This window comes from Mus pahari, chromosome 1, assembly GCF_900095145.1.
Source record: "Mus pahari chromosome 1, PAHARI_EIJ_v1.1, whole genome shotgun sequence".
NCBI lineage: Eukaryota > Metazoa > Chordata > Mammalia > Rodentia > Muridae > Mus > Mus pahari.
In genome coordinates this window covers 51,740,536-51,749,583 of record NC_034590.1, presented here as the reverse complement: position 1 = coordinate 51,749,583, position 9,048 = coordinate 51,740,536, and the positions used below count along the sequence as shown (strand labels likewise).

General features: G+C 45.7%; 2 protein-coding genes across 4 annotated transcripts; one reads left to right on the top strand and one right to left on the bottom strand.

The window, feature by feature from the left end:
* Positions 1-772: 772 nt before the first annotated feature.
* On the bottom strand, positions 773-9,048 carry Gdpgp1 (GDP-D-glucose phosphorylase 1). Of its 3 annotated transcripts, XM_029541686.1 has the most exons (3): positions 8,710-8,992; positions 8,088-8,629; positions 813-2,319 (listed from the first exon to the last, which is right to left on the bottom strand). In XM_029541686.1, the coding sequence occupies exon 3, from the start codon at positions 2,308-2,310 to the stop codon at positions 1,150-1,152; it is 1,161 nt and encodes a 386-aa protein (XP_029397546.1). In that variant the 5' UTR covers positions 2,311-2,319; positions 8,088-8,629; positions 8,710-8,992; the 3' UTR covers positions 813-1,149. The 3 variants fall into 3 exon arrangements, with proteins under 3 accessions (XP_021069868.1, XP_029397546.1, XP_029397539.1); XM_021214209.1 differs by lacking the exon at positions 8,088-8,629 and having other exon boundaries at positions 773-2,319; positions 8,710-9,048; XM_029541679.1 differs by having other exon boundaries at positions 8,088-8,992.
* Positions 3,175-3,635, top strand: LOC110332886 (40S ribosomal protein S19-like). Its single transcript, XM_029541688.1, has 2 exons — positions 3,175-3,388; positions 3,532-3,635. Exons 1-2 carry the CDS (start codon positions 3,175-3,177, stop codon positions 3,633-3,635), a joined length of 318 nt encoding a protein of 105 aa, XP_029397548.1.

Sequence of the window (9,048 nt, the reverse complement as noted above, 5' to 3'; positions counted from 1 at the left end):
AAAAAAAAAAAAAAAAAAAAAGAGTAATTATTTTCTACTATCTATAGAACTGTTTTTCTGAAGGAGTTTTGCAACCTTTGCAAAGACTGCAAAGTCCTGGTCACTAGACAGTCCTAGCACACTGGGAATGTGCAATGTTGGGTACTGCACACAGTACACAATAAGAACTGAAGCTGTGGGCAGTGATGTCTTCCTTCAGGAAACACATGGACACATAGACTAGATTCAGTATGAGTAATTTGTTTTAACCCGCCCCCCCCAAAAAAAAAACCTTTTGTGTAACAATCTATGCTTCTGGGTGGCTGTTTAACTCTTTAACACAGAGGCTGGATCTCCCTCTAAGGCCATATTTCACCCTGCAGTGATCCTCTTTCTTAGATTGACCTACAAGTCTCAGAACACTGAAAAACCAGGACTGTGAAACTCACACTCTCCATTTTAAAATGTTTTTTTCTTAGCAGGGTGGTGGTGGTACAGGCCTTTAATCCCAGCACTCAGGAAGCAGAGGCAGGCAGATCTGGTCTACAGAGTTCTACACAGAGAAATCCTGTCTTGAAAAACAAAAGAAGCTGTGCAGTGGTGGTGCATGCCTTTAATCCCAGCACTTGGGAGGCAGAGGCAGATTTCTGAGTTCGAGGCCAGCCTGGTCTACAGAGTGAGTTTCAGGATAGCCAGGGCTACACAGTGAAACCCTGTCTTGAAAAACAAACAAACAAACAAACAAACAAACAAAAAAGGAAAACAACAATAACAAAATTCTTTTTACATTTATTTTTTAAAAAATTTTGTTTTGAGATATATGTGTGTGTGTGTATGTGTGAGACTGTACCATGGTGCACATGTGAATGTCAGAAGGCAGCCTTTACCCTATGGGTGGAGGCTGAACTCCCATCAACAGACTTGGCAGCAAGCACTCCTCCCTCTGAAATGGTCGGATCTGGCCCTTCATGGCAGAACCTGTTACCCTGGGGCTTCTCAGATAAGAGGTAGCAGAAACACTCATGAGAACACCTTCTCTCAGTGTTTTCTCTGCAGTCCGTATGTGGGGAGGTGGGAAGGCAGTCATGACATGAAATGCACAAACGGACTGAACCACAGCCTTGGGGAAAGGGCCTCGAATCAGCCAGCAAAATAAATACTCCTGAAAGATCACAGCTCTTCCTGGGCCATCAGGGCCACCAGCGCTGCCTGTACCTCATCTGCCTGAGTTTGGGGCAGCAGACAGTCCTGAATGAGGGCCACTGCAGCTGCCTCTGTCAAGCTGCTGAAGTCCTGCGATGTTTTGACAGGGAGGTGGCCGGCTAGCTCACAGAGGGCAACATTAAACGCCCCACTTTCCTTTACTCCAAAGCTGGACTTCCGGGCCCACAGAATGACTCGGATCCCACTGAGGTCTGAGGTAGATGATGTCTGCCCCGGGGGAGCTCCCCGGGTCACAAATAAGTTATGTGCGATCTCATGGTCACTCAGGTAGTCAGTAGCCCGGCATACTCTGCTAATTAACGCTTCCAAATCCGGCCCTGGCCCACTGGTGTAAAAGAGAAAGCCAGGAGCCGGCAGGGCCTGCAGCAGATGTATACAGCCTTTGGGGTCTAGGGGTGTGCTTGGAGCTCCCTCCACAGGCAGTGGGTGGGCCAGGTAGTAGCCGTGCAGGTGAAGATGGTTCACCGAGGCCAGACCTCCCAGGCTGTTGAAGCCGACCCGGAAGCCTGGGTGCGAGCTCAGTAGGACAGCTTCTAGTCCCACCCGTAGCACTCCAGGCAGCAGCCGTTGGGGAAGCCCACGAGCAGGTGCAGGCACCAGCAGCACATGGCCCCACTCCAGGGGGCTGACATTGATCACTACAAGGATGTCGTCCTCGTGCTTTGGAGCGGCTGGGCCATTAGGCTCCCTTTGCATCCGGAAAAGGACTTCTCCAGGTCGGATTTTATTGAAGTTAAACTGTTCCGGGTCAAACTCCTGCCTCACGCTTCTGATATTCTGGGGGCGCCTCCTCTGTATCCCTCGCTCTATATTCAGCTGAGCTACAAACCCCACGGAACCGGGAAGGATTTGGGTCTGCAGATCTTCCAGGCGGTATCGAAACAGGCCCAGTTCCAGCCGCTGCCTCCATGCAGAGCGGAGGGCCGAGTCGAAGCGGGATGGTGGTAGTGTGTCCACAGCACCGGGTGAATCCCTTGGCCACTGAATTTCCTTGCTGAGGAGATCCTCCTGGCCATAGGCAAAATCCAGGATGCCTTGTTTCTCCCAGTCCTCCGGATCTGGAGGCAGCAGATAGGAAGTCTCCTGCGAATGATGTGCAGCAGCCATGAAGGCTACCTGAAACATAATGAAAAAAATCCATAAATAGACGAGACCAGCTCATTTCCAAAGATTACCTTTGAATGATCTTTTTCTGATTATAAAGATGGTAGGAATCTGTCCCCAGGACTCAGAAAATTGTGGAGGTCAAAGATTTGCTGCGGCCAGCCAGGCAGAAGGATTCTGAATCCTTCAGATCGAGAACAGGGGTAATGTGGCTGGCATGTAAGGTTTGATGCAGCAGGTACCTTTACACCCTGAATGTCACAGATAAGGAGAAGGTAGGGAAGCTGGGCAGTTCTTCCCCCTTGGTTTGGAAGCTAAGGAGCTGAAATGAACCAGACCCCCCCCTTATTTGGACTGTATTTTTAAAAATCCTGAAATGTCAAATGAAATTTAAAAAGTGATAGAACTGGGCGTGGTGGCGCATGCCTTTAGTCCCAGCACTCGGGAGGCAGAGGCAAGTGGATTTCTGAGTTCGAGGCCAGCCTGGTCTACAAAGGGAGTTCCAGGACAGCCAGGGCTATACAGAGAAACCCTGTCTCGAAAAACCAAAAAAAAAAAAAAGAAAAAAAAAAGTGATAGATAATGTGACCTTCTTAAAATATTTAGACAGCATAGACATTGCTCTTAATTCCAGCATCTGCAAATGAGGGTGTTTCTACTGAATGAAAAACATATTTTGAGGGCCTTGAGGGATGTCTCAAGCCTGACAACCTGAGGTTGATATCCTAGATCCACATGTTAGAAGAGAAAACTGCACGTTGTCCTCTGACCTCCACGTATGCACTTGCTCATAAGTAAATATATATGATAAACATATAAAAATATATTTTGAGCCGTTCCCTTGGCTGGCAGGGTGGAGGCTGAACGATGCCTGGAGTTACTGTAAACCAAGATGTTCACCAGCAGGAGTTCGTCAGAGCTCTGTCAGTCTTCCTCAGAAAGTCTGGGAGACTGAAAGTCCCCAAATGGGTGGACACAGTCAAGCTGGCCAAACATACAGAGCTTGCATCACAGGATGAGAACTGGTTCTACACACGAGCTGCTTCCACAGCTGGGCACCTGTACCTCCGCGGTGGTGCAGGGGTTGGTTCCATGACCAAGCTCTACGGAGGACAGCAGAGAAACAGTGTATGGCCCAGTCACATCAGCAGAGGCTCTTAGAGTGTGGCCTACTGGGTCCCCCAAGCCCTGGAGGGGCTGAAAATGGTGGGAAAAGACCAAGATGGGGGCCACAAGCTAATACCTCATGGATAGAGAGATCTGGACAGGATCACTGGACAGGTGGCAGCTACCAACAAGAAGCATTAGAACAAGGGATGCTGGGTTAATAAATTGCCTGTATATTGTATGTATGTATATATATATATATATATATATGTGTGTGTGTGTGTGTGTGTGTGTGTATGTGAATGTGTATATGTATATGCATATGTATATACACATACACACACATATTTGAGCTGGGTGTGGTGGCACAAGCCTTTAATCTCAGCATTCAGGAGGCAGAGTCATTTGTTATTTGGCTGTTTTCTTGTTTTGTTTTTTGAACAATCTCAGCACTCTGGAGGCAGAGGCAGGAGAATCTCTGTGAGTTCAAAGGCCAGTCTGGTCCACATATCGAGTTCCAGGGCAGCCAGGACTATATAGAGGGACCTTGTCTGTTTCAAAATCAACCAGCCAATCAAAATAAGTTTAAACAAACACACAGAAAAAAGGAGCTCTCAAAAGATAAAGATGAGACTGGCAAGACGGCTCATTGAGTAGAGGCACTTGATGCCAGGCCTGACGGCTTTAGTTCCCCACCCTGAAACTCCATGGGAGACAGACACAACAGACTCCTGCAAGTCTTAGCATCACATGTGCATCCATACGCAAACCAGGAAGTGTAAATCTAAGACCACTGTAAGTAAAGTGGAGACTAGTTCAAGGTAGATACTTGGCCTTCACATGCATGTAGGTGTACACACACACACTTAGAAAACTATGTATGTATGTATGTACGTATGTATGTACGTATGTATGTACATATGTATGTACGTATGTACGTATGTACGTATGTATGTATGTACGCATGTATGTACGTATGTACGTATGTACGTATGTATGTATGTACGTATGTATGTACGTATGTACGTATGTATGTATGTACGTATGTGTGTACGTATGTACGTATGTACGTATGTATGTACGTATGTACGTATGTTTTGAAGGATCTGGAGAGATGGCTAAGTGGGTAAAGGGACTTGCAAATGTGAAGAGCTGCGTTTGAATCTTGCCTTAGTTATGGTTTCCATTGCTCTGAAGAGACAGTGACCAGGGCAACTCTTATAAAGGCGAACATTTCATTGGCGTTGGTTTATAGATTCAGAGGTTCACTCCATTATCATCATGGTGGGAAGCATGGCAATGTCCTGGCAAACATGGCACTAGAGGAGCCGAAAGTTCTACAACCAGGAGAAGACTGTCTTCCAGGCAGCTAGGAGGAGAGTCTTAAAGTCCACCCCAAAGGTGACACACTTTCTCCAACAAGGCCACCCCAAAAGTGACACACTTTCTCCAACAAGGCCACACCTCCGAATAATGTCTCCCTGGGCCAAGCACATTTAAACCAGCACAAGTCCTCAGAACCTAATTAAAGGTGGTTGCATGGTGTGGCTGTAATGTCATGAGATGGAGGTGGAGACAAACATCCAAGGTTGTCCTATGACCTTAACATGTATGGCATATAAAACATATATGTGTGTGTGTGTGTGTGTGTGTATGTGTGTGTGTGTGCATGTGCGCACACTCGTGTATGTGTGCTAGGGATGTAGCTCAGTTGGTAGACTACTTGCTTAGCATACACCAAGCCTTGGGTTTGATCCCCAGGACTGAATAATTTAAGTATGGGGCACATGCCTGTGAACCCAGCACTTGGCAGATCTGAGTTTAGCACTGCATTGACTACATAGTGAATCCGGGACCAGTCTGAGCTACATGAGATCCTTTCTCAAAAAATAAAATACAGGCCGGGCGTGGTGGCGCACGCCTTTAATCCCAGCACTTGGGGGGCAGAGGCAAGTGGATTTCTGAGTTTGAGGCCAACCTGGTCTACAGAGTGAGTTCCAGGACAGCCAGGACTACACAGAGAAACCCTGCCTCAAAACAAACAAACAAACAAACAAACAAACAAAAAACCAAAACCAATAATAATAATAATAATAAAATAAAATACAAATCAGACTGAGAATCAGGGTGGTGAGGCACACCTTCAATCTCAGCATTGGTCAGGCTCTTAGAACCACAGTGTTAGCTCCACAACAGCCTACACAGTAAGAACCTGCAGGAGAGAGAAAGAGGGGAAAAAAGGAGCAAGAGACAGAGACAGAGACAGACAGAGAGGGGAGGGAGACAGAGGTAGATCAGCTTCAGTCTAAATCTATGTTCCCTCAGCTTTGCTGGTCCAGACATGCATACTGGTGAACCAGAAAAGAAAAAAAAAAAAAAGGTATATAGAATTCAACCTAAGTTTTAATAAGTATACAGGTCAATTTTTCTTCAATAAAATACAAATGGCCAATATGTTTTAAAGTGTTCAATATTTTGGTCATCAGGGAAATGCAAATTAAAATACTCTGGGGGGGGGAGGGGGAGGCTGGAGAGATGACTCAATGGCCCAAAGCACTTGCTGCTCTTCCAGAGGTTCAATTCCTAGCACCCACATGGGGATCTGACACCCTCTTCTGGACTCTAAGGGCACCACGCACAATGGGATACACAGACATACATGCAGGAGAAACACCATAATCACATAAAAATTAAAACTAAAACGAGCTAACCAGAAGCGGAACATGACAGTACACACTCACAGTCCCAGGGCCCGAGGAGTAGAGGCAGGAGAATAAAAACGTCAAGGCTAAGGGCTGGAGACATGTCTCTGCAATTCAGATTGCTTGTTACACAATCACAAGAACTGGGGTTCCAATCCTAGATCAGGTGGCTCACAACTGTCTGCAACTCAAGCTTCAAGAGTTCCAACATCCTTGGGCCCCCATGGCACCTGCAGACGCATGTGTGCATACACTCAACTCACAGACACCCAAAATAAAAATTACAAAAAAAAAAAATTAAAAATAAGAATAGCTACATAGCCAGCTCCAGGCCAGTATGAACTGCATGAGCCTATCTTTTTTTTTTTTTTAAGATTTATTTATTTATTATATTTAAGTACACTGTAGCTGTCTTCAGACACTCCAGAGGGCGTCAGATCTCGTTACAGATGGTTGTGAGCCACCATGTGGTTGCTGGGATTTGAACTCTGGACCTTCTGAAGAGCAGTCAGGTGCTCTTACCGACTGAGCCATCTCACCAGCCCTGCATGAGCCTATCTTAATAATAACAAACCCAAAGAAAGATCTGTCCATAGAAAAGTGACTGCTTTGGGCATCACCATGGCCTGCCCATCACTTAGTTTCTATATGCAGTAGAAATCACACGTGGAAGTAGTGATAAGCCATACGCAGATGGTTACCTCACTACGCATGCTGGGAAAACTGCCACTCAGTAAACACTGAGCAAGTGCCATTGCTCAGGTCCAGGAGATGATGGGTGGGTGATACTACTCCTGGGCAAATGGTCCTGGATGGAATAAGAAAGCAGTTGGAGCAGGTCATGAGGAACAAGCCAGTAAGCATTGTTTCTTCATGGTGTCCACTTAAGTTCTAGCTTTCAGGTTGATATCTGGACTTTACTCAGTGATAGAGTTGTAAAATGAAACCCTTCCCTCCACAAGTTGCTTTTGGTCATGGTGTTTTATCACAGCCATAGAAACCCTAAGACACATTATTATCCCCTACTTCATTATTATTATTATTTTATTTGTTTAAGTCTAGAGCTAGGGTTTCACACCATTGCTCAGGCTATCCTTGAATTTGTGATCTTTTTTTTTTTTGTTATCTTTTTTTTTTAAAGATTTATTTATTATTATATCTAAGTTCACTGTAGCTGTCTTCAGATGCACCAGAAGAGGTTGTCAGATCTCATTGCGAATGGTTGTGAGCCACCATGTGGTTGCTAGGATTTGAACTCAGGACCTTTGGAAGAGCAGTCGGTGCTCTTAACCACTGAGCCATCTCTCCAGCCCTTTTTTCTTTTTTCTTTCTTTCTTTCTTTCTTTCTTTTTTTTTTTTTTTTTTTAAAGATTTGTGATCTTATGATACAAGTCTCCTAAGTAGCTGGGTTTATATAGCTCTGTGCCACCAGGCTCAACTTATTTAATAACTTTAAAGTATGATATACATGCTCAGGCTTAATAAAGCTCAGAATGAGAATGAGTTAGAAGGGTCAAGAATAAATCTATACACTGGGAGTCTCACTGGGTACACCACACACATTCCAGGACAGGCTCCATGCAGTAGATGGACAATTCAAAATGAACTCAATGATATATATTTTTTTATAACCTTACTTGACTTTTGCTTATATACTGTGGTTGGGGGAAGGGGAGAGGGGAATGAATCTGTATTAGCTTACTCTAGTACAGCGTTTCCCAACCTGTGAGTCATGTCCCTTTCACAGGGGTTACCTAAGACCATTGAAAAACACAGATATTTACATAATGATTCATAAAGTAGCAAGATTACAGTTATGAAGTGGTAACGAAAATAATTTTATGGCTGGGGGTCACCACAACGTGAAGAACTGCATTAAAGGGTCCCAGCATTAGGAAGGTGAGAATTACTGCTCTAGAGGAACAGAACTGATGAATATTTACTAAGAGGGGATTTATTAAATTAGTTTACTCAATATGGTCTGGGCTGATCAACAGTGGCAGCTGCTCCCAAGGACGCATCTCTCCAGCTCCAAGCTGGTGCCGGGTTCCTAGAGTGCTGTTGGTCTTCAGGCTGAGTTGGCAGCTGGAACACGATGATTCTAATGTCATCAAAGGAACTCCTTAGTGGCAGGAACAGCAAGCCAAGGCAAACAGGCCAAAAGCCATCTTCCTACGGTTGCCACCTGAGCGCACTGCGCAGTGGGTTTTCTCACTTCAAATAAGCTGATCAAGAAAATCCTTCACAGGAGTGTCCAGCAGTTTCCCTTCTCCTTGACTCCAGATCCAACCAAGTTGACCACCAAGATCACAGAATCCATGTTTCCTCCTCCGGAAGCTTGGAATCCTCACTTTTTTCACACGGTGTAAATATGTTCATTCATACTTGCATCTGATAATTATTTGACAGGAGAGAAGGGCAAACCTTGGTCCCTACTGCTGGAAGCTCTCGCAATTTGTGGGAAGAATCAAAGGAGGCACATCAGCTGTGACGATAAAACAGCAGGGGGGGATCTGTGGACAGAACTGACCTCTAAATACCGGAGTCTGGACACATCACCGAAATTGAACCTGTTTGTAAAATGGAAGCCTACCTTGTTAACTGTTCCACGAATGTGCGATAACTGCACAATCCAGTAAACACCTTCAAGAACCACTTAGCAAGCTAAGCTTCTTCTGGAAGAACTGGCACGGTGGCAGAGGCTGCAGCTCTTGACAAGTGAGACAGTCTAGGACTGCCCCTACCCGCAGAGGAGCACCGGATCTCCTCCAGCGCGGGAGCGAGTATGGAGGCTACCCGCCTCCACCCAGAGCTGGGGTCTTCTGTACTTGCTTTAGGTGAGGCGGATGCATCTCAAGGCTCAGCGCACTGACCGGTCCCGGAACTCAGCAAAGCCGTGGGGACCGAGACGCAGGCGCAGTCTGCATCACGT

What these genes read in the sequence shown, in the direction of transcription:
- Gdpgp1 (XM_021214209.1), bottom strand. Translation starts at nt 2,310, where the DNA reads ATGGCTGCTGCACATCATTCGCAGGAGACTTCCTATCTGCTGCCTCCA.
- LOC110332886 (XM_029541688.1), top strand. Translation starts at nt 3,175, where the DNA reads ATGCCTGGAGTTACTGTAAACCAAGATGTTCACCAGCAGGAGTTCGTC. An exon ending in GTACCTCCGCGGTGGTGCAG is followed by an intron (nt 3,389 to 3,531) that starts GGGTTGGTTCCA and finishes AAAGACCAAGAT; the next exon opens with GGGGGCCACAAGCTAATACC.